This window comes from Scardinius erythrophthalmus (genome assembly GCF_964197995.2).
Source record: "Scardinius erythrophthalmus genome assembly, chromosome: 1".
In the NCBI taxonomy this organism is placed as follows: Eukaryota; Metazoa; Chordata; class Actinopteri; order Cypriniformes; family Leuciscidae; genus Scardinius; species Scardinius erythrophthalmus.
Genome location: NC_138221.1, coordinates 6,633,411 through 6,658,425, shown reverse-complemented (window position 1 = coordinate 6,658,425; position 25,015 = coordinate 6,633,411). Strand labels below are relative to the sequence as shown.

At 38.0% G+C, this 25,015-nt stretch overlaps 1 protein-coding gene across 1 annotated transcript; it reads right to left on the bottom strand.

Annotated features, from left to right (window-relative positions):
• Positions 1–1,162: 1,162 nt before the first annotated feature.
• LOC308700566 (uncharacterized protein) lies at positions 1,163–19,788 on the bottom strand. The gene is made up of 2 exons (XM_081382227.1): positions 19,765–19,788; positions 1,163–4,437 (listed from the first exon to the last, which is right to left on the bottom strand). The coding sequence occupies exon 2, from the start codon at positions 4,430–4,432 to the stop codon at positions 3,203–3,205; it is 1,230 nt and encodes a 409-aa protein (XP_081238353.1). The 5' UTR covers positions 4,433–4,437; positions 19,765–19,788; the 3' UTR covers positions 1,163–3,202.
• Between the last annotated feature and the right edge of the window lie 5,227 nt (positions 19,789–25,015).

The following is a 25,015-nucleotide window of genomic DNA, read 5'->3' as shown; positions in this document are numbered from 1 at the left end:
TTATGCTTTCATGTTTAATGCATTGTAGTAGTTGTGCTTTCGTGATCGCGATACGCAAAAGGTGAAGCTGTCTCTTTAATTGCCCACTTTGCTTGCGTGCGTGCTTCCCGCTCAGAAATTTTGTTAGCTGACTTTCTGAGACGGGGCTTTAGGTAACGTAAAAATGAGTGTCGATCCATTTTTAATCATCATGGACATAAGAAAATGGCTCAAGCAAGCCGTTTGAAGGAAGGTTACAGTACTGAATATATTTGGATTAGCTTCTTCCTCCTCCTCCGAATCACAACCTGTAAGTATTATTATTAATAATTGTAGCATGCTCAATAAGTATTTTGTGTAACGTTATGTGTGTTGTGTAACGTTAAGCTAGCGCAGCTTCTTGGTCTTTTGCTGTCAATTGTTTTGAACTGCTTGTCGTTGTTATTGGAGTTGTCATAAAGAATATAGCAGCAATACCTTGGTGTAATAACGTTACTGCAGAAGTGCTTTATCAATATGTTTATGCATAACGCTAACAATGAATGACTGATTGGGTGTTGATGTGTTGTCATGGTTGTCATATTGTACAGACCCGGCAGTCAGCGCTAGTGCATTATGGGTAATTGTTTGTTGGGAGTTGATTTATGCGTTATTACAGCAATATGGTTGGGGTTTGTGTTAGTAAAGTTACGTGTGTTTATGTTCAAGTTAGGTTGGATGTTCTTGGTACATTTTCTGCCTTGTTATGTAAAAATGTGTCTCTCACCGTCATGGAGAGAGACGTGTGTAAGGCAGTGACTTTTGGCCATTCTATGAGTGTTCAATTGACCTTGAAGCTGGTTACAACAATGGTATTACCACAGTGTAGGTAGACTATGTGTGTGGCATGTTTTAATGTTTTGCAAAGTGAAGATTACTGCTTGCTTACATGCTATTTTATAATTTACTGCCAGATCGTATACTGTTTAACATAACAGCAATTACAGCAGTATTGTTGTATATAACATCCCCAATTTTGAGATACTATGTTTCAGACTGATGACTGAGCTATTTCCTACGATTATGTAAGCAGCACCCTCACTATATTCAGAAGCACCCTCAGTGATTTGGTTCTAGAACCGGGCCTGTTTCTAAGTGCATTAAATATTAAAATGACAAAAATAACAGATAAGACTTTACTTTAAGATTCACATTTTACTGAAGTAGTACACAAAATTTTGTAAAGAATCTCTGGGAAGTACACAGTCCAAACAATGGAATTATAAAGAGCAAAAATTACATTTTCTAATCCAAAAACACAACCCAATGTAAATTCAATGTATATGAATAGTTTCAAACGGAGATTCAAATACTGTAATTTTACAAGAGAGACCTTAAAGTGTAATGGTTGTCTGGAGACACTGGATGTTTGTCTATATGTTGAATGTGTCAACAAAGTGGTCAATCAGAGGTGTTTAAGAATCTGCTCAGAATGCTAGAGGGAAATGCTGGTATTGTCACATTTTTTAGATTTGTCACATTTTTTAAATGGGTGGTATAATGCCCTTTTCACAAGATGTAAAATAAGTCTCTGAGTGTGTATGTGAAGTTTTAGCTCAAAATACCCCACAGATATTTTTATATAACATGTTAAATCTATTAATTTTTGAGGGTGAGCAAAAATGCACCGTTTTGTGTCTGTTCCTTAAAATGCAAATGAGCTGCTGCTCCCGGCACAGGGGGCGGAGCTTTAACAGCTTGCACTCAGACATGCACTGAAAATTGCAAAAACTTTAAGACTTTCAATAAGACGAGAGAATTTAGACCAGAATCAGATGAAATGCTAGCCTGGTTAAAACCAGACCATTCTCAGTAGTAACTGAGTTATGGTCTGGCAAAGCTCCATAGACAAATCATTTCCAAAGGGGCATCACCAACAGACGTCACTCAAATGCCTCTGGGTGCAACTGGATGGGCCTAAAACCAATCAGAGCGATCGTCATCGTGTACCCTAAGTTACACTACGCCATAAAAATATGTATTCTTTTTGTAAAGAAAAGGTATTTACTTTTGAATGTGTAGCAAAAATGTAGGCAACTTTGGGACATACTACTTCGTCATCTTTATCGGACGAATCTGTCGCGTGCATCCTGTCACGTAAACTGCCCTGTCAATCATCTTGTCACAGTTAAAATCCTCTATTAAATCTAATTTAATTTCCTACTGTTTCGGACAGAAATGTAGTAGCACGTTCATCTGCCAGTGGGACTTTCATGGAGACTGTCCTCATGTGTTTGCAATTTGAATATAATAATGCATTTAAAAGTTGGTGCTTCACCAACGGAGTGGACGTCGCTCAAATGCCTCTGGGCGCAATTGGATAGACCTAAAACCAATCAGAGCGATCGTCATCGTGTAAAGCCCGCCTCAACGTTTCTGATTGGTGCCGCAATTTCGACGGATTAGAAATGGGCTTGAATGAGCTCTTTGCCAGACTACTTGCAGAGCTAATCTAAATTTGCCGGAAGTTGTCTGGGTTTTCCCAGGCTAATGAAATGCCGTTAGTGTAGGGAAATTCAAAGTCCTGATTGATTAGTGTAATGCTTTAGGTTCAATCCCAGCTAACAAGGAACCCAACAAACACAGAACTTTCCCCTAACGTTCCCATGCGGTTCCCATTTGGTTATTGTTTTGGGAACCAAATAAGAACGTTCTAGTAGGAACATTCTCTGTAGGTTCTTTTTTATAACCTGAAGAGAACTTTCAAGAACTTTCTTTTTTTTATAACCTAAAGAGAGCATTCCCATATTGTTCACTAACGTTCTTTAAAAGTTATGTATAAATGTTAGGACAAAACGGTCTTAAAAAAAATTATTACGTTTTCATAACATTTCCAAAAGGATAAAACTTTATTAATACTTAAAAAAACAAAAAAAAACGGATGTTTGGAACGTCCAGAAAACATTCAGAAATAATGTTTTCATAACTTAATGGGAATGTTAGAAAAACATTCTAAGAACATATTTTTGTTATCTGGGAATGTTGTTCTAAGAACATTTTCTCTCAATATTATGAGAACATCAGCCAAGAACAAATAACATCACAAGGACGTTCCAAAACTAAGAACGTTTTTCTCTCAACGTTACGAAAATGTATTTTAACTCTATAAACATAAGAATGTTCCAGAAACATTATTTCAGTAAAGTTTTTTTTTTACTAACATTTACATAACTTTAACATAACGTTAGTGAAAGTTTTGGGAACGTTCCCTGTTAGCTGGGTGGATCCTCTCATGTTTTTTCAGAGTTGCTGACTGACTGAATCTCTTGTCACAGTGTGAACACTTGTAAGGTTTTTCTCCAGTGTGGATCCTCTCATGTGTTTTCAGAATTGATGAGTGACAGAATCTCTTGTCACAGTGTGAACACTTGTAAGGTTTTTCTCCAGTGTGGATCATCTGGTGCTGTTTTAAACACTTTGCTATTGTAAAAGTCTTCCCACACTCAAAGCACATGTACTCTCTCACACCAGTGTGTATTTTCTCATGTTTATGTAAATTGTGACGCCGTGAAAAACTCTTTCCACACACAGAACATGAATGTGGCTTCTCCTTCATATGAACTGTCAGGTGTGTCTTCAGGTCTGATGACCTAAGAAATGTTTTGCCACACTGATCACACGTGTGCGACTTCTCTCCAGTGTGGATCCTCTCATGTGTTTTCAGAGATGATGAGTGACTGAATCTCTTGTCACAGTGTGGACACTTGTAAGGTTTTTCTCCAGTGTGGATCCTCTCATGTATTTTCAGAGTTTCTGATCGACTGAATCTCTTGTCACAGTGTGAACACTTGTAAGGTTTTTTCCCAGTGTGGATCCTCTCATGTGTTTTCAGAGTTTCTGATCGACTGAATCTCTTGTCACAGTGTGAACACTTGTAAGGTTTTTCTCCAGTGTGGATCCTCTCATGTATTTTCAGAGTTACTGACCGACTGAATCTCTTGTCACAGTGTGAACACTTGTAAGGTTTTTCTCCAGTGTGGATCATCTCATGTCTTTTCAGATGTTCTGATCGACTGAATCTCTTGTCACAGTGTGAACACTTGTAAGGTTTTTCTCCAGTGTGGATCCTCTCATGTCTTTTCAGATGTTCTGATCGACTGAATCTCTTGTCACAGTGTGAACACTTGTAAGGTTTTTCTCCAGTGTGAATTCTCTGGTGCAGTTTTAAACTGTCCACTGTAGTAAAAGTCTTCTCACACTCAAAGCACACACGACTCAGAGGTTTTCCTCCAGGTTGGACATGATGTTCCTCCCCCACTTGACTCAGTTCTTCACTCTCCTCCTTCACTTGACTCAGTTCTTCACTCTCCTCCTTCACTTCACTCAGTTCTTCACTCTCCTCCTTCACTTCTCTCAGTTGTTCACTCTCCTCCTTCTCTTCACTCAGTTCTTCAGTCTCCTCCTTCACTTCCATCGGGTCTGACATTGAAAAAAAAAAAAATATTTAATTTAATTTTCAGTACATAAAAATAACTCAAAGAGAGGAATATAAAGTGAAACGACATGAAAGTGAGCCCTGATGTAATAGTAGAAAGTAGACAACTGTTATAAAATATTATGATAATTTGATATCTTTTTACTAATTGATATGTCCTTGAAACTTTCCATGAATGAGGAAAATATCTTCCAATTATTATTTTTAAAACATTATAGGCATGAATCCCATGTTTCTTTAGCAAGAACTACTCAATATATTTGATCAATGACACAATTATCTAACATGATATTAACATTAAAATATACGATACTGCCATATTTTCACACCAACTTTGATTGATTGATATTTATTTGACTAAAAACGTTTTAATTATTAATGGCCGTTCACACTAGACTTTTCCTTGTACTGACTTCCATTCATGCGCATGTGAAAGTGGGACACCAGAAACACAAGCTCAAGTGAATTACCCTGTGAGAAATAACACAAGCGTTTAGCATTCAAGTGGAGTGGATTGTTTATTTTCAAATTTTGAAATTATTATTAGTTGTTATATGTTGAATTAATGTTTGTAAAAAAGCTGCCGCAGAATGTGACATTTCACGACCATTGCAGTGTCTGTAGAAACTTCACAAGCTCAAAGTGTAGAGTGGCAATAACTTTAACTGGCTTTAAATTAACTATTTGTATTATCTTTATCTGTGTCCTTCATGTTTCACTCAACCCTGTTACTCCTGACATGATTTTCCTCCTTTTAAAACAGCATTTCTTAAAATCGTGACATCATCTGGGTTCTTTCTACAGCATGATGGTAAGACAAGAAAATAATCTCAATCCATTGTCTCAGTTTTTACACAAACTGTAGCATTGACTGTATTCATCAACCCCGTTACCAAAGTTATGTAAGCATAATCTTTATAACTATGAATAACTTGTGATATTTGACAAATACAACTTTATCAGTAACGTGGTGTTTACTATGTAAAATAAAACAGTTAAAATAGTATTTAGCTTGATCTGATGTTGACAATCAATCTAAAATTCTCAAACCTCCCTTTACTGACCATTTGTAAAAAAAAAAAAAAAAAAAAACCCAGCAGGGCTCCACACTGCGACCAATTGGTCACATTTTGCGACCATTTTTCCTGCCGGTGCGACCAAATATTTATTTAGGTCGTGCTGGCGTGGCCACAACGTTGCCAAGCAGCGAATGCAAACAATGAAAGTGGAACGAAAATGCGTTACTCATTTATGCTTCACGGACCGTTTATTAGTTCGGACAAATCATAAACAGCGCAGTCACGCAACTGTTACTAGGAGATCCAGACTCTGGAGATCCAGTGAAGAAATCCGTTGAATTCACTTCAGAATTAATAATTAGCTCAGGAACAAGAACAGGAACAGACACCAGCTCAGGAACAGACACCGGCTCGGCGACGGCCATCTTGTCCAGAGACACTGGCTCGGCGGCGGCCATCTTGTCTGGAGACACACGCACGGCGGCGGTCATCTTGTCCGGAGACACTGGCTCGGCGGCGGCCATCTTGTCCGGAGACACTGGCTCGGCAGACGTGACGTGAACAGTCTCTGGATAAACAGACGTGACGTGAACAGTCTCTGGATCGGCAGGCCTGACGCGAAGGAGCTCAGGCTTGGCAGGTCCGACGTGAAGAGATTCAGGCTTGACAGGCAGCATGGGTGGGGTTGGCAGAGCAATGAGCTTGGTCGGCGCCATCAGGGCAAGGAGCTTGGGCGGCGCCGGCAGGGCAAGGAGCCTGGGGACGGCCTCTTGACCCACAGCAGGCTTAGGAACGATCTCCGGGCCTAATGGGAAACTGGAAGCCTTCCTTCTCCTCCGTCTCCGTGAGCAAGGCGGCGCTGCAGCCTCCTCAGCCACCACTGGGGGTGCTGCAGCCTCTTGGGCCACCACTGGGACCACCGGACATGAGACCCCCGAAGTCGGGTCCTCCCAGACCACCGAACTGGAGACCCCCGAAGTCAGGTCCTCCCAGACCACCGGACTTGAGACCCCCGAAGTCGGGTCCTCATGGACCACCAGACTTGAGACCCCCGAAGTCGGGTCCTCCCGGACCACCGGACTTAAGACCCCCGACTCAGACTCGGGGCCGCTAGACATCACGGGTTCAAGGCTGAAGAGAGGTTGAAGTGGGGAATGGCGTCGGGGTCCATGTGGACCACGTCCTATAGGCCTTCACGGGTCCTAGGGAATATGGCTAGGCGGGTTCCCTCAAAGGATAGTTTGTATAAAGGAGTGTTAGCTGAACAGGTATCCATGGTGCTGACAGAAGGGGGTTCAGGGGAGCTGCTAGTAACAGTATTGGACCTTCCTCTTCCAACTTGACACCTGGCTGCTATGGTCTCCTCAGTCCTTCGAGCACACATGGCAAAATACTCAAACAAGGTCATATGAGACCCTGACTCTCCTCCAGGTAGAGAAACCTCACTCTGCAGTATCCTCATGTTGGCTGGTTCGTTCTGTCACGGTCATGGAATGGTCAAAAGTGAAGCGAGGATACAAGTGCGGAAATAAGGATGTTTATTAAGTAAATAAAAGACAAAACCAAACCTACAAACAAAAACTACCCCGTGGGAAAAAAACAAGAGAGAACTCAGGCGGGAACAGGAAACACGAGGGAAACATGGACAACAAACCAGCACAGGACAGCAAACACAGGGAGAGTAAATAGGGAGCAAACAAAAGAGGGTAATGAACAAAGCAGGTGGGGAAGATTAATCAATTATCAGGTAACAAGATGGGAGGGGCTAGACAATTGACAGGAGAGCACATGGCACAAGGAATACAAGACAAGCCATGTGCTCACAATAAACCAAACTAAACAAATACAGGACAAACTGGGAATGTCAGAGCTCTGTCACCAACCAGAATATAACCCAGACAGAAGTGACAGAACCCTGACATGTTTTTGTTTATCCTTCAAAGATTGCCCTAAAACAAAAAAAATTAAGATGTAGGAAAAATTAAATTACCATTGTAAACAGTAGGATGCTTATTGGCTATTTTCACTCCCTAATATAATTTTTTTTTCCACTTGTGTAACCCACTGGAATGTAATTCTAGTATGTTGTGGGTTATATTCTTTTATTCTTTGTGTTTGTTTAATTTAGCCTCTCATTCAGAGCTAAAATGTTAATGGAGTCTAACGCTTCATATTTCAGAGTCACAATATATGTGTGCTTGTCCCTTTAAGAATGCCGTGCTTTGTAGCAAGGTAGATGGGTGTGTACATGGGGAAAAACGTGGTTTTGCCCTACAAGTTAGGTTGTTTGTATTTTCATTGGTTTAAAAGTATTAAGACCCTCCCTCCCGGGAAAAGGGAGAATTTTGAGTGGTTAAGAGGTAGAGGGAGAGAGTTTTGGGGGTGCAGCAGAGGAAGAGAGCTGATCAGACCGATCTGAGCTAACGATTGCAGTAATTGGAGTTAAATAATCGATAAACCATCGTATTATTACTTTGAAAGTGTTGATAGAGTGTGTGTGTGTTAAACACGGGTTTAGTTTATTACATCATTTGGTTTTGTATTCTCCGTGTATGTTTACAGTCACTGCGGTTATGTCATTCGCTCGTAAACAGTGGTTGTACAGACTGCGCTTACAGTTATTCTAAAAATAACTTAAAAGAAGAATAGAAGGACAGAAATCAACGTGTTTGGTCGTGTGATCGGACCGAGGGAAACCCGATAGCGTCCCAGATCACCGTGAGGTCTGGGATTCCTCGGGCTGCGTGGGAGTGTGACACACATCGGCAGACAGGGACAACGCAGGAGGAGGATCTGCCGGAGGCCTGACACGGGATCCTCGATCGATCACGGGTTTGCATCGCACGCTAAGTTAAGGTATATTGTTGATTTTATTTGTGCTCAGGAGAGTGAAGAGGCCAATTTTCAGTTTCTCTGGCCACCACAAACACGAGCTACGTTTCAGGCCTGCAACGGGTTGTGTTTTGAATGACTGTGTGTGTAGGCCCACAAGTGTTTAAATTCAGTTTATACAGTGTTATTCAGCGCGCTTAGAAATTGCAAACACCTACAGTGATTATTGTGGTACTTTCATTTTCAAGTGTTACTTGCTCAATTAATTCAGTGTAGCCTATTTGACATTTTTGGTCATTTCAGAAATTCAGTCATCTGTAACCTTTCCCATTGAGCTTAAATTTGTATCAAATTTGATATTTATTTGATTGTTTACTTTTTCCAATCATTATTTTTGAAATTTAAGTAAATTCTTTACATTTTTCTACTTATTCTACATGTTTTCTTTACTCAAAAGGTTTTCATAAGAGCCAGTAAAGGTGCAGAATAGCCATTTTATTAGAGTAACATTCTAATATACATTAGTTCAGTCAGTGACTCCAGGGGGGCCTATAATACAACATCTCTTAGGGCACTAGATTATTGAACCTGGTGCTGCCCCTTACTAATCTATTATAAAAAGAGGTAGGGGGCGCTACACTTGTTTTGCTTTTTAATGAATATTAAGACATTATGAATGATAATAATTCAAGTTGATTTCAGGCCATCCTTAAAAATATTCTTGTTTGCCGTAACCCGACCAACCCAGTCAATTTAGGTCCGACCCAATTCTTTTTTTTTTTTTTAAGTCCGACCGACTTGCCGATTGTAAACTTGCGTTAAGACCGACCGATTTTTGTTTTTTACTCTTCAAACAATACAAATGCAATAAAATGATATAAATTATATTTTATTGTGAATAAATAGGCCTACATAGGCTACAAACGTAGGCTACGCTCTTTCTTTTAAATAAAAACCTGTGCCGTCATCTATGATTATAAGGGCTGTGTAGGCTGTAGGCCTATGCAAAATGAAAGCGAAATCGCGACACTCAGATCCACGAAAAATATGTTTTAGTAGGCTACTTCTATGAATTACACTGCGTAAACCAAAAGTAGGCTAATATACCCACCGGATGAAGAGGGATCAGCTCTCCAAAGAACATAATAGCCTATTCATTTTATTTTATTTTTCGTGTTCGCATTTATGAGGAAGAAACAATGTTACGGACGTGACCGCTCTGAAAGCGGCACGACAATTAAAACTTCACAGAGATCTCAAACAGGCATTTAAAACACCAAATATTAAGAATGGGCATATCAAGCAAAATAAAATTAGATGATTGATCGAAAATTGTATCTCACCGGCAACGCTCCGACAGTAAATTTCTCTGCAGGCTACTGTCTAATAGAAGGGCCCTATAATTTCCGCGATCACGGAATCGCGGACGGAATCGCGGAATTGGCAAATTAACGCAGAATCTAGTGTCAACGCGGAATTTCACATATTTGGAATAAAATTCTGTAATTGTGTGGGAGAAAAACGTATATGTCTGAGGAAAATCGTATATTACTGAAAGAACGAGCAGAGAGAGAGGCCCGGTCGCGCGCGCGTCTTCAAACTGTCTTGCTCTCTCTCACTCCCTCGCGCTTATTAATCTAAATCAATTGAGAATTGACACAATGGTAAAAGATCGGAAGAACGAAGTTTCACGTGGAGCATTCGGATATTATTTTCCTGAATTAGGCTAGCGCTGGGTGTGAATTGTGCAAAAAAAAAAACTTTTTTACCTTGCCTTCTTCTCTGAAAAGCGTTCCGCCCATTCAGCTGACATAAAAGACACTTTCAATAAACTAAACCTATCCAATGATGAAATGTTTTCTGTGTTGACAAATCTTGTGCGATGTCCTTACTGCCGGGATAATCACACAACGCGTGCAAGTCTGCTATAGTAATGATACGTCCGATTCGCGAACCAGTGACTCCTTTGAACCGATTCACTTTAATGAATGGTTTAAAAACAACTGATCTGTCCAACACTGAATCGGTTCGGTGTAGGCTATAACAAAATCGGTAACACTTTACAATAAGGTTCCATTTCTTAAACTCTTTTTAACTAGATCAGTTAACATTAACTATTAATAAACTGCACTTCTACAGCATTTATTAATCTTTATTAATGTTAATTTCACCATTTAGTAGCCTACATTATTTAAATGAAAAGTTGTATTTGTTAACATTAGTTAGCTTAAAATACAGGGTTAGGGTTAACTAAATTTAACAAAGATTGATAAATACGGTAACAAATGTATTGCTCGTGGTTCATGTTAGTTAGCCTAATACATTCACTAATGTAAACAAACCAAACCACATTTAACACCTCTTAAAATTAGAATTTTGTTTGTTACCTCAATAAATTTAGGGTCATACCTATTTTATTTGTGTACATTTTAATCATTAACATTAAAGACACTCTTTTTACGACTAAAATAGCTGTTAAGGGTAAAAAAAACTGAATTCCCATAAATTAAAACGGAAAAAAACGGAATTTGCAAAAATGAAAACGGAAAAAACGGAATTTGGGAAAAAATAAAACGGAATTTGGGAAAAAATAAAACGGATTTTATAGGGCCCTATAATAGGCCTGTGTTGTATCCCGCAGTCATTAAAAAACGATTTAGTTCCATATTCATGTTTAAATAAAATAATATATATTTTTTCAATTTCATGTTGATTATATGAAAAGTGAATAGCATGAATAAGATAAGATGATCCCGAAAATATCAGAAGACAAATGAAGTGGGCAGACATGATTTTAACCACTTCATTAAGTTTGTTTTTGTAGAAAGTCTGTCTTTAAAGTGAATTTCGTTTTGTATTAATTGTATCTTAATTTTTATCAATGTTTCATCAACCAATTTCCTGTATTTAATAAATAAGAGGTAGGCTAAATAAGGCAATATAATCAGGACACGGAGTCGCCGGCGCGTGAACTGGAGCTGGTCTCTTAAATGAACCGAAACTCAGCGTATAAGCTATACTTGCCTCACAGACCTGAGACATATATATAGGCCTATATATAAAAAAGCATGAAATTTTAAAACAAAACAATTCAAAACAATTCAAAACGAAAGAAAACAGACTGCTCTCTGCTTATGTAATGAAATGTGCATTTCTTGTTATGTTCATAACTTGGCACGAAGTTCTGGAAAACTGTCAGTGAAGTCCCGATATGCAAATTTGACCAAAATTGTTTTTTTGTTTTTTTTTACATCGAATCTCGAAAAAAAAAAAAGACCGACCTACCGACCTTTTTTTTTTTTTTTTTTGCTGTTACGGCAAACCAAAATATTTTTAAGGATGGCCTCATCTGCACCCAAAATTAAGCTTAGTGCTTTATTGTCAGCCCCAGTGCCACCAGATACTCTCTGTAGAACTCAGTGGCTCCGGTGCTGCTGCCCTCAAGTTAGTCTGGAGCCCTGTGAACTTAAAATAAAACTGCACATATCTGTATGTTAAGTCTATTTATTATATTATTCTATTTAGACACTACTGGAAAAGGTTGATCGATTGCTTTTGGCTGATGGATTGCTCCTGTCTACCCTGCTGCTGCTACCCTGCCTGCTGCTGCGTTGCATTAGTTTGCGTCTGCAAGCTCTGTATCTTTCTGTTTTAATCATTATTTACTATCTTTCCTTGTTATTTATACTGCCATATAACTTAATCAACATCACACATTAACCTGACATCGCTAGCTTCAATCTAAATTGTTATTGCTAGCACAACACGCTAGTAATTCGCTAGCCTGTTAGCGTGCCAGCCGTGCGCTCTTTATTTATTTATTTATTCTCTAGAGCGCTCGCTCTGTGCGCTCTAATTTATAAAAAAAATTCTCTTGCACCTTTTACGAGTTTATCAAAAAACTGTGGTGAGTATCAGTCAACAAACACGGTGAGTCATGTCATCTCCTCTTATTGTCACCTGCACTTTGTGTAACATGTATAGCATAGCCTTCTCTGTCAGCACAGGATTTGCATGTGATAAATGTATGGAGATAGTAAAGCTGACGGGGAAGATTTCAGAACTACACGCATCCAAACTTTAATCAAGGTTAATTGTAAGAGTGCAAGGGCTTTAGATATTGCTTTGGATGCGACTAGCTTAGTGAACTCTGTACACTGTTCGGTTCCAGCTGAAGTAGAGCCCTTGAGGCAGGGAAACTGGGTGACGGTGAGACGATATAGTCGCGGGAAAAAACAACGCTCTTCCATTCCAATTACAACATCAAACAGATTCTCCCCACTCAGTGAAACACCCACTGAGAATCATGTTGATTGTGCCCTAGTTATTGGCGATTCTCTTACACGGAACGTGAAAATAGAGACACCAGCGACCATAGTCACATGTTTGCCGTGAGCCAGATTGCCTGACATCAAAGCAAATTTAAAATTGCTGGCTAATGCTAATCGTGAATCCTCTTAGATTATTATTCACGTCGGCACTAATGATGTTAGACTCCGCCAGTCGAAGATCACAAAAATTAACATTAAAGAGGTTTGGAACTTGCAAGTACAATGTCAGGCACTGTAATTTGCTCTGGCCCCCTTCCTGTTCGCAGGAGTGATGAGATAGTTAGTAGATTGTATTCACTTAATGGCTGGCTGTCGAAGTGGTGTCCACAAAATAATATAGAATTCATAGACAATTGGAAAACTTTTTGGGGCAGACCTGACCTGTTGAAAAGAGATGGTATTCATCCCTCCTGGGATGGTGCTGCTCTTCTCTCTAGTAATATGGCACATAGTCTTAGAGCTCAAACATGACAACCTGGGGCTCAGGTCAGGAAGCAGACAGACTGGCTAAACCGACCGTCTGCTAGCTGTCTCACGTCACCAAGGTCACATAAATCCCATCACATAGAGCCTCTTTCTCCTAGATATCATACAGACTGTGTCTGTTCCCCGAATTAGGAAATCCAAAAAACTCCTAAACCCATTCAAGGGTAAAAATTTAATTGATGTTCAACAAATGAAAAACAGATACAGTATGACACGGATGAACAAATGCTAAAGCTTGGGTTGCTGAATATTCGATCCCTTACTTCAAAAGCACTTATTGTTAATGATATGATTACAGACTATAATCTAGATGTGCTGTGTTTGACAGAATCCTGGCTAAAACCAGACAATTATATTACTTTAAATGAGTCGACCCTGCAAGATTACTGTTATACACATAATCCTCGTCTGAAAGGCAAAGGGGGAGGTGTTGGTGTAATTTATAGTAATATCTTCAGAAGTCTTGTTTTAAATATAATTCTTTTGAAGTGTTGTTGCTAAATGTAACACTATTTAGTGTAAATGATAAATAGGGTTGGGTATCGTTTCATTTTTAGCGATTCCGATTCCGATTCTGCTTATCGAATCCGGTTCTTATCGATTCTTGTTTCCGATTCCAATATTTTTTGGAGGGAGAAAAAAAAGGGCAAATACTTGAAGAAAAAATATTTCTACCTTTTATTCTTGCCAATTTTAAGCAATAACCAATTAAATGGCTAAAGTGAAAGGAGTCTCTTCATATAAAGGTGTTGATTAGCCTACATTATTACTCCAGCAGTGTGGCAAAAAATCAACTGTTTTTTTTTTTTTTTCATTTAATTATTTATTGAATTAGACTTGAGAGATTCGGTCAAAAACGGCGAATCATTCATTCACTTAACAAGTATTTATGAGACACTGAATTAATAGTGTTTGAATTAATTATTCAAACTATTTTTAAAAAAAAATAGACTATTAGACTAATGATTTTAAGCCACATAGATTCCTGAATTAGGGACCGTTCACATGGAAAAGCACGGCCGCGCCGCTTTCTCCTTCTTTCCACAAGCGCTTGCGCTCCCGTGGCGTCTGTCATTGCTATGCAACCCAACCATTCACTAGCTACTAGATATATTTATGGAGATGAGAAATAAAAACCTGCCCTGTTCAGATATGATCAGCTGTTCAGCCGAGCGTTTGATGTTACAGAAAGGTCGGTTGGTTTTTGTCACTTGACCTGCGCACCACTTGCGCCATTCTGAAAAGTTGAGATTTTCATCTCGATGAGGCATAGGCGCGCGCGCCTGCAAAAACGAGTGCCACGCACCGTATGCTCGTTGCGCCCACGGCCCATGACGCTTCTATTATGAACGTGCTTGCCGCGCGCCTACATTTGAAATAACGGATAGTCAGGAATCGATAAGAGGAATCGAAATGCGTGCGTCTTATCGAATACCCGGTTTTTGGGAATTTGTTACCGGTTCTAAAATGGAACCGGTTCTCGATACCCAACCCTAATGATAAATCACATTTAACATTTGTGCTGGCTACTGTATACAGGCCACCAGGGCACCATACAGACTTTATCAAAGAATTTGCTGATTTTCTATCAGAGATAGTACTGGCTGCAGATAAAGTACTAATTGTTAGTGATTTTAACATACATGTGGACAACGAAAAAGATGCTTTGGGATTGGCATTTAAAGAGATTCTGAACTCTATTTGAGTTAGACAATAGGCTACGTGCAAGGACCTACTCATTCTCGAAATCATACTCTAGATCTAATATTAATCACATGGAATAAATGTTGATGCCGTTGAAATTTTGCAGCAGAGTGATGATATCTCAGATAATTATTTAGTCTATATTTTTAAGATGGAAAAATGCGGTTTTACAGATAATAGACACGTGACTTTCAAATGAAAGATTGGTATCAAAGAGCACACCCAGGTTCCTAACCGACGACGGCTCTCTATTAAATATTGCATACATTTTAAAATATTGCCGATTACTTACAAAGCACTAAATGGTTTAGCTCCGCAGTACTTGAGCGAGCTCTTAACAAATTCTAGTCCTTCACGTCTATTGCAATCTCAAAATTCCGGCTGGTTGATAATACCTAGAATATCAAACTCGACTGCTGGTGTGATGCCCAGTAAATTGTTATCACATTTGTGGTAGTTTTTGTAATTTTATAAAGAAATGTTTTTGAACTTTGTTCAGGGGTAATTAACCTGTTTCTACCATTTATTTGCGCTAATATATTTTATATAGAAGTCAGGAGTAATTGTGGAGTTCGTCAGCAGGGGGCAGTGTGGCGCTTATTGTGCTTCTGGGTCGTTATGTCAGTTTGTCCCGCTTTGCGGTCTTTCTCTTTCTACGGAGCGAGATGAAAAACGGACGCAGACTTTGCCCTGTCTCATTTATTTCTCCTGTTTCAGGTAGGTAGATTAGTAAATGAAGTTAAATAACTGAAATGTAATATGTTTACATGTCACTGAATGTTTCAAGGTCCGTGAAACAAGGCTGTTTTATGAAAATGTGGTCGTATAGCAGTAGTTGTATTTTCGCGCCCGGTGACGTCATCTGTTACTACCAAAGTCACGTCGAACAGAGTTTTATTTTTAGTTCTTTGAACATTTTTGTGAGGTTTAATAGTTTTGAAATGTATGATATTGTGTAATATGTGAAAAACTAGTGTTAAAACCAAACATTATATATTCTAAAAGTGGTTTAAAAACAAGTTTGAAGTCTGTCAGCTCATGCATTGTGGAAGAGTAAAAATGAGTGCTAATTGAAAATGGAAAATGCATTTAGGAATGATATGCAAGTGATAACATAAGCTAGGTTTTATATTAAGTTGAAAAGAGACAACTTACAAGGTAACAGTGGTTATTATAATTTCGATCACTCCTTGATTTTATTTGATCATATACAATTTATATCTCAGTAATTGCTGAAAGTTGAAAAAAAGACAAATTGTATTTTTATTTTTGAAACTGTCTATTTCATGAGAAGTGTTTGTAACCAAGTAGGATTTTAATTGTGATTGTGTAATAAATCCTCTTGGCTCTTTCTGCTGAGCGAGAGGAAAAATGGACGCAGACTTTGCCCTGTCTCATTTATTTCTCTTTCAAAACTCTGGAACAGTCTTCCTACCACTGTGCGGGAAGCAGACAAACTCTGTCAGTTCAAAGCTAGATTAAAGACATCTTTTTGACCTAGCATTCAGATAACACATTATAGACTTCTATAATCCGATGTTAGGCTGCATAGATTAGAACCGGGAACACTTCCCATAAATCCTGATGTACTCGTTACATCATAAGAAGAATGGCGTCTACGCTAATTTTAGTGTCTTTGTTTATCCCAAGGTTTTCTCGCAGTCTCCCGGATACAGGCCGTATCCAGATCTGATGAAGGACCTTCGCCTGGACCCGATGACAACGCAGTGCTGAAGTGCCAACTAGTCTCTCACTATGGAGGATCCCTTTACGACTTTACAGATAAAGCGTTGTCGGGAAAATTTGTTTCGCGTACCCACTCCGAAGTGACAAAATAAAATAAAATTCTGTATCAAAATTATAAGGAAAGACCACTACTTTGTTTTGTCTATTTATTAGACATCCATCTATTTGTATTGCTAATCCTAACATTATTCTGCTTCTTCATTAAAATACAGAAATTAATATAATTTAAATTCTTCCAAATATAAATAAATGGTAAGAAAAACAGTTAAAATCATAAACAGAGAAATAAATGTATATAGTAATCATCAAATACCCTCAGTCTGCTGACACCAATGAAATGAGCTTTAAATGACATCAGCATAATAAATGAGGTGAAAACAGGAACTATTGTCATGAAATAAAGAGTGTTTTCAGCAAATCTGTTAATATTGATGAGCCTCAGACTATCAACACTCATTCAACAAGCCATTCAGGATCATCAGCAGATCATCTCACTTTATTCTGAGTGTTTGCTGTTAGAAACACATTATTTGAGTCAGGATACATGATAAAAGCCTATTAAACCGATCCATTGAAAAGACAATATTGTTATTCCTCACACTATGACATGGATAAAACATCAATAACACAAAAACAATCTCTAATGACACTCATCTTCATCAACCACTACAGAGAAGTAATTACAGCAGCATAATATGTCCACATTAAGTTTGATCTTATCTAAATTCATCACTATAAAGTAGTTAGATCATTAAAAGTGTAACATTTTATATGCGGAGAAACTGAAAAAGATCATAAAACTTTTACAAATAAAGAGCACCACAAGCAGGGGAGAGCCGGGACGATTGAAACGCGGGATGGATGAATCATTGAGATTTCCTTGAAAACCACTCACGTCATATACGTCAAATTTCATCACACAGCACGCGATGCCTACCAGACCCGTGAAAACATTTCTTCTTTACTTCATGCCGTTTTAAAGTTAGAGCCAGAAAGCTGTTTTTGAGTGCGGTTAGTGAATTCTTGCATGCGGTACTTTTTTTTTGACTGACAAGTTATACTGTTTCATGTGCCACTGTAATGATAATACGGAAGGTGTATACTTAGTACTACAACACACTCTTAATTGTGTAATAGCAGAGTTTTTTAGTTTAACCTCTTAAGTGTCACCGGCCCACCGGTGGGCCCAAAATCTTTACATATTTAAAACAGTAATATCCTATAATAAACATAAACTAATCTTGACAAACTATATATCATTTGAAAGCTTACAAACTCTAGTTCTAGTAACTCATTCTTAATTGTGTAATAGCAGAGTTTTTTAGTTTAAGGGCAAAACAGGTTTAACTGGAAGAAGGCGCTGTCGGGACGGTTGAAACAAGTGTTAAACCTGGTCATAGAAAAACTCATTTTCTTCATAATTACAGGCTATTCAACTAGCAAACACGCAATATGACTCAAGGAAGAAATGTAAGAAAATTAATTGTAAACGGATTTGTCTGTCTTCATCAAAATAGCCTATTATGGCTCATTTCCACTGAGCGGTACGGTACAGTACGGTTTGGTAAACCATGATCCGGCTAGCGTTTCCACTGCCAACAGTACCCTTACTTGATAGGCGTGGTGTTTGCCGGAAAGAAGCGATTGACATAATTTTCGCACGAATAAGAAAAGAGAGCGATAGTAAACAACATTGGATGACATACAGCAGATCTTGTTCTTGCTTCTCGACATGTTTGTCACAAGCGCCGACATCAGGCGTTTCTCAATACCAAGTACGCAAAGTTCGGACTTTCCGCTCTGCTACTTTGTATTTTTAGGCAACAATAAAACAAAAGTGTTATAAAACACCACTCTGCCTCTTTTCGTTTTCATTCAAATAAATGTTAAACATTATAGGCACACAAATGTGGTTCAGGCAACGCGTATTGATTATATTCACTGCATATGGGTCAATGACGTGACGGGTCATTTTTTTGTCCAAAGGCCTTAATAATAATAATAAAAAACAAAAACAAATATATAACATCCAAAGTATGTAAGGTAGTACAACTTAATCTCTTTTACTGAATCCAAAAGGTATTAATTCTATTTTACTACATAAAGGTATTTTTAAGATTTTGAAGTGTCAAAAGGTCGGTTTAACCGTCCGAAGGCCAATACAGCAATTTAATTTGTGATTAAAATATCTTAAAATGTAATAAATTTGTATATATTTTTTTTATTCTGGCATGATTTTATAACATTATATATCAACATAGTGCAAAATGGTATTAAAATTGTGTGTAGAAGTCGTTGCTTTGTTATGAGAAAGAATGTCCGGAAAAATTATTTGGTGACAAATTTTGTCCATCTTGTAAAAAACGACAAAAGACAGTGTTAATTGATTACAAACCATAAAATCGTATTGTTAACACCTAGGTAAACTAAAAAATGGTTTCAAATATAGTTATATATCTCCATTCTATTTTTTTTTTACACTTTTAAAAACTTCAGTGTTTTTTACACTTTTACACTTATTCATCAATGACCCATGTATAACGTTAGCCTTACAGAATAGCACATGATACTAAGAGAACACGTACTGTATGTGAGTTCAGGTTGTTGATATATATAAAAAAAAAACACTATCTGTAACCTTCTTAGAAAACGACGTTTATCTGAAAAGTGCTTCAACTGTCCCAGCTCTCCCCCATATTGTTCCAAGTAAACGCTATTCTTTATTAGTAGCCTATTGCTTTAATGTCTCACGTGGATCATCTTAGGCTCAATGTAAAGCATTTAGCAGAATCTGGTCCAGTATGACACTTGAGATCGATTCACATTAATTCCCTTCACAGATCTTAAACTTTGACTTTTGACTTGACGAGACAATCACACAAACGAACACAAAATCGCCCAGGGGTGCGTTTCCCAAAACCATTAACTTTGTTGGTTGCAAGGCAATTTCCCATTGCCAACCAAGTAAGTTGCTAACAGGTTATCAACTATGGTTTTGGGAAACGCACCCAGGTCTGAATGAACTTAACATATTCTCTCATGCTCGCTGCTGCTGCACTAAATGTTTATTTCAGAAGGAAGACGCCAGAAAAGACGCACAAGTATCGCTGTGATCGATGAAAACAATACAGGAATGAGCCTGTCGCTTAGTCAAACTAAGTGTGTGTGATGGTTGTGTAAATATGAGAAATACCGTGAACTGCTCTCCTCACCTCAGTAGGCTTCTTCTTCCTCCAAGAAGTCCTCGCTGCAGCCTGAAGCACGATGACGTAGTTGGATCATGATCCAATACGTACTGAATGGGGAGGTTCGGATCATTTTGCTGACTCTCTTGTTCGATCTCGTTCATCAAAATGAATGAATCTTTTTTGAGTCATTTCGTTCATTTAAGGGGCTTTAAATGTTATAGCCTACTTTTAACTGGCAAATTCCCCGAACACATCCACCTACGCAATCTTGATAATATTCTGAATTAAGAAATCATTATAATGCAGTCAAAAATAATTTACAGGGAACATAAATAATTACTAAGAGTCTTTTGTTCATTTGTCACGTTCATGAACATAATTCGCATGCGCTGGTCTTAAGTGAGATGATGTTCTAACCTGTTTAGTAGTAGCCTACTGATAAATAGTAATAAGTAGCCAAATTATTGATGAATAAGTAATTATTTAGATAAATGTGATGCTTTCCTAGTTTCTCTCTACATACATGCAAAATAGTTAATTTTACAACATTTTAAATTTAATGCGTGTATACAGAACATTTTAAAATAAAGCCATTTTATTTTATTCAGGTCATATTTTCTGTTGAGTGAAAGCAAAAATGAGTCAAGTAATTGTCTTTGTAATTTTAAGAGGTAGGCCTACAATAGCCTACGGTCTGTAAACAACTTAAAATACCAGTAGGCTACACATTCGCAAACGCAAAACATAATAGCATCAAGAAACTAAATCTTGTCAGAAAAAAAGTGCTTAATGATATTTTGCCTGGTAAGAGTTCCTTCTTTAATGGCTATATTTTTCCACAATGCTCTGTAAGGTCCCTTAAAATACGAAATCTTCGCGTACAAGTAAGATGATGTGTCCCGTATCAAATCAATAATGGACAGGATTTGTCCCGTATTTTTCATTAGACCCACACATAGTTGAATAAAATCATAAGGATTTTACAGTATGGATAATAATACTAATAGCAAATATAAAAATATCAATTTCACAATAGGGCTCATTGCATGATTGCATTTTAGCGTCTTTGTTTCTATAGCAACGGAGTTTTATACATACATCATGCCATGCCTACATAAAAAATAAAAATAAAAAAACCTGAATTTAAGTTTAATATACAAACTGATCACATCAGTCAGATCACGCAGTTGTCACTCAAGTGATCATTTATATTTAACTTAAATTCATTTTTATTTTATTATTATTATTTGTAGGCTACAGACCAAAACGCACCACCGCGCATGCGCGTCCAGTACGTATTGGATCATGATCCAACTACGTCATCGTGCTACAGGCTGCAGCGAGGGGTGTCTCTCTTCTTCTTCTTCTTCTTCTGTTTATTTGGCGGTTGGCAAACAACGAATGGTGTGCATTACCGCCACCTTCTGAAAAGGAGTGTGGATCTGGACTACTTACTCTCTATAATAATAAAAAAAATATATATATATATATTCTCCTTAATAGACCCGTTTCTCTTAGGAAAAGGAACAGATAGCTGTAGCATGTTTCTTCAGACTGTCTCTGTAATAACCCTCTAATCCTTAAGGGTATTTGTTCAGCTTCAAGACACCTAAGTAACTTCTGCCTCTCATACTGGTACTTATTACAGGATTCTATCACATGCTCTATAGTTTCTTGAGTATTGCAATGACTACACGTGCCATCAGCATGTTTTTTCATTAAAAACAAGGTGCTGTTCAAACCTGTATGGCCTAGCCTCATCCTAGAGATCACATCTTCTTCCTGAGTATTCCTATGTACATTTCTGCACCCTCCCACATTCTTTTGAATATTGTAAAAGTGTCTACCAGTTGGTTCACTGTCCCACAACTTCTGCTACTTTCCTCTCAGTTTATCCTTAACAATACTCTTAATTTCAGCCTTACTGTATTTAATTTCCATATCAATACTAGATCGCTCTGTATCTTTCTTAGCATACTGATCTGCCAACTCATTCCCTGTAACTCCAATGTGAGCTGGTACCCACAAAAGTGTGACACTGATTCCTGACTTCAGCAGATTGTTTATTAATTGAGCTATGTCTAGTACAATATCCTGCCTTGTCTGAGACTGTAGGTTCTTAATACTACACAATGCTGAAGTTGAATCTGAGACTATTACTATATTTCTTGGCCTAAGCCTATTACTCTCGCTCCATACGAGAGCCAGAAAAATAGCAGTCAGCTCTGTTGTATAAACAGCTAAATTGTTATTTAGCCTTTTCATTACACCTATTTTTAGTTTTGGAATGACAAATGCTGCCCCCATTTGCTTGTCTTCTCTTTTTGATGCGTCTGTAAATATAATAGATCTATCCCCATATGTCTCCTGTAAATACCTTTCAACATAAAATTTATTAAATTCTTCTATTTTCTCCTTTGCCTCCTAGAGGCCAAAATCAACTGAAGGCACCTCAAGGATCCACAAAGGAACTGCAGGGTAGGAAACTGTAGGACACACAACTAGTTGATCTACCTCAACTTCACTCGCCTTTTCTTTAATGATCCATCCAAAACTTTTAATTTTTATGTTTCCTCTCTCTTGACAGTTTGTTAAAGAATTCAGTCCTATGTGACCCTCCTGATGCCCTTTAAGATTAGCCCAGTAGACCAGAGATAGCTGATCCCGTCTGAGATGCAAAGGCATTTCTCCCAATTCCACCTGTAAGGCTGCCACAGGAGTGGTCTTTATGACTCCACTACATAACCTCAATGCTTTATTTTGAATAATGTCTAGCTTCTTCAATATTGTTTTATTAGCAGATCTATACACAATACACCCATAATCAAATATTGATTGTATTAAACCTATATAGATGGATTTCAAAGCAGGCCTACTTGCACCCCACTCTACACCACGCAGACATCGCATTACATTCAACACTTTTTTACATTTCTCTATCATTTTTTGGATATGCAATACCCACGTTAATCGTTTGTCAAACCAAATACCCAGATACTTAAAATGGTCTGTCCTTTCCAACTCTTTACCATAAATTGGGATCTTTAAGTCCTGACTTATAGTTTTCCTTGTGAAGAACATAACTTTAGTCTTTTCCACAAATATCCTAAAGCCCCACTCTAGAGCCCATTTTTGTACCATGTCTACTGCTTGCTGCATCTTATTTACTATATGGTTTATATTTCTTCCTTTTTTCCACATAGCTCCATCGTCAGCAAACAATGCAACTCCAATAGATTTATCTATGTTCTTAAAAATGTCATTTATCATAACAATAAAAAGTAATGGGCTTATTATGCTTCCTTGAGGTGTACCATTGTCAGCCTCATACTCACTGCTAAAAACACCATTAATTCTAACTTTGATTTTCCTTCCTGATAGGAAATTTTTAACTCATCTCCACATTCTACCTCTTATTCCGAGCTGAGACAACTTGACCAGCAACCCCTCCTTCCACATCATATCATACGCTTTCTCAATGTCAAAGTATACTACTATAACAGTTTCTTTATTGACTTGAGCCTTCCTTATTACATCCTCCAGGGCTACTAATGGGTCCATAGTACCTCTGCCTTTCCTAAAACCTGACTGATAGTTTTGTAATAATCCTTTAGTTTCTAGATAATATGTAAGTCTATCATTAACCATTCTCTCAAGAGTTTTCCCCATTTGGGAGGTTAGCGCTATTGGCCTATAACTACCAGGACTTTTGGGGTCCTTCCCAGGTTTCCTTATTGGGACAATGGTGGATTCCTTCCAGGATGGAGGGAGAACTCCTTCTTTCCATATCTTATTATATAATAGAAGCAACACTCCTTTACCCTCATCACTCAGTTTCTCTAACATTGAGTAGCAAATTTTGTCCATTCCTGGTGTAGACCTGTTTACCTTCTTCAAGGCGTTGTTCAGCTCCTGAATTGAAAATAAACTATTTAACACTCCTTCCCCTTCCTTCTCCTGCAACTCAACTCTATACTTTGCCATTGTGTCTTGCCTTGCTTTTATCTCCTCAGGACTTAAGTTTCTTGAACTATGTACCTTAGCCAAAGTTTTTACTATTGCTTCTGCCTTATCTATACAATTTACAAAAGTTTCACCTTCTTCTACCATTACTGGATATTCATATTCCCTTCCATTTCCTCTCATCCTCTTAATCATTCCCCACACTCGTTCTATTGGTGTTGTACGTCCAAGAGAACAGCAGAACTTCCTCCAATACTCCTTCTTAGTCTTTTTAATTATTTGTCTTACCTTCGCTTGTGACCTCTTATACTCTATTAGATTCTGAAAGTTATCCCCAGTAGGCTCGACGCTGAAACTCTCAATGAGGGAAGAGACTGCGCGAGCGAGCGGTGACGTCATCGACCGCCAACTGTAGATGATCGGAGACGCGCCTATGGCAAGCCGTATTAGCATTAAATACCCCTGGCTGTACTAGTGTAATTTAGTTTTGACTAGACAGAATTCAAATTCCAAATATCTTATTTCCAATTTTGACTTGTCGTAAATGGAATTAATATCTACAATGTGATTAAGACTAGTCATAATATGCATTGAAGATATCTATGCTATTTTGATTAGACATACTTTTTGCACTAGGCATTATATGGCAAGCCGTTTTAGCATATAAAACTAAGTTTTGACTATCCATAAATATATTTTGGATAGTCACAAATGTATTTTGACTACCGTATTTTCCGGACTATAAGTCACACTTTTTTTCATAGTTTGGCTGGTCCTGCGACTTATAGTCAGGTGCGACTTATATATCAAATTTACAGCCGTGAGAGGGCGCTCTAGTTGGCGGAGTTGTTCAGAAGCGACACCATGGGTGAAGAAAATGATGTGGTCACACATACGCAAAGGTAATTAGAGATACCCTATAACTTACTCAGTTTCGACTAGTCACAATTATATTTTAAGATATCTGAATTGTATGAATCTGCTGTTGTGTGACGTGAGAATAGATTTACTCAGCCCCTCCCCCTCAGCAGAGTCAGCCCCTCCCTGCCTAATGATTAGTGCTAACTGCTAACAACAGTAAAGCTAGTCTGCTGAGAGAAAAGCTACTGGATTAAGTTAATTACTTCAGAGATTATTACATAACATCTTTAATTAATAAAAGTTTAATAATTGTGTATGGATTGTGTTTTTGGTTTACTCCATATGGTAATTATAATAACCCACAAGCTGGGAGTGTTGTATTGTATTATAGCAAGAGATCCGTGATGACGATAGTTTGCGGTGTTCAGTGTT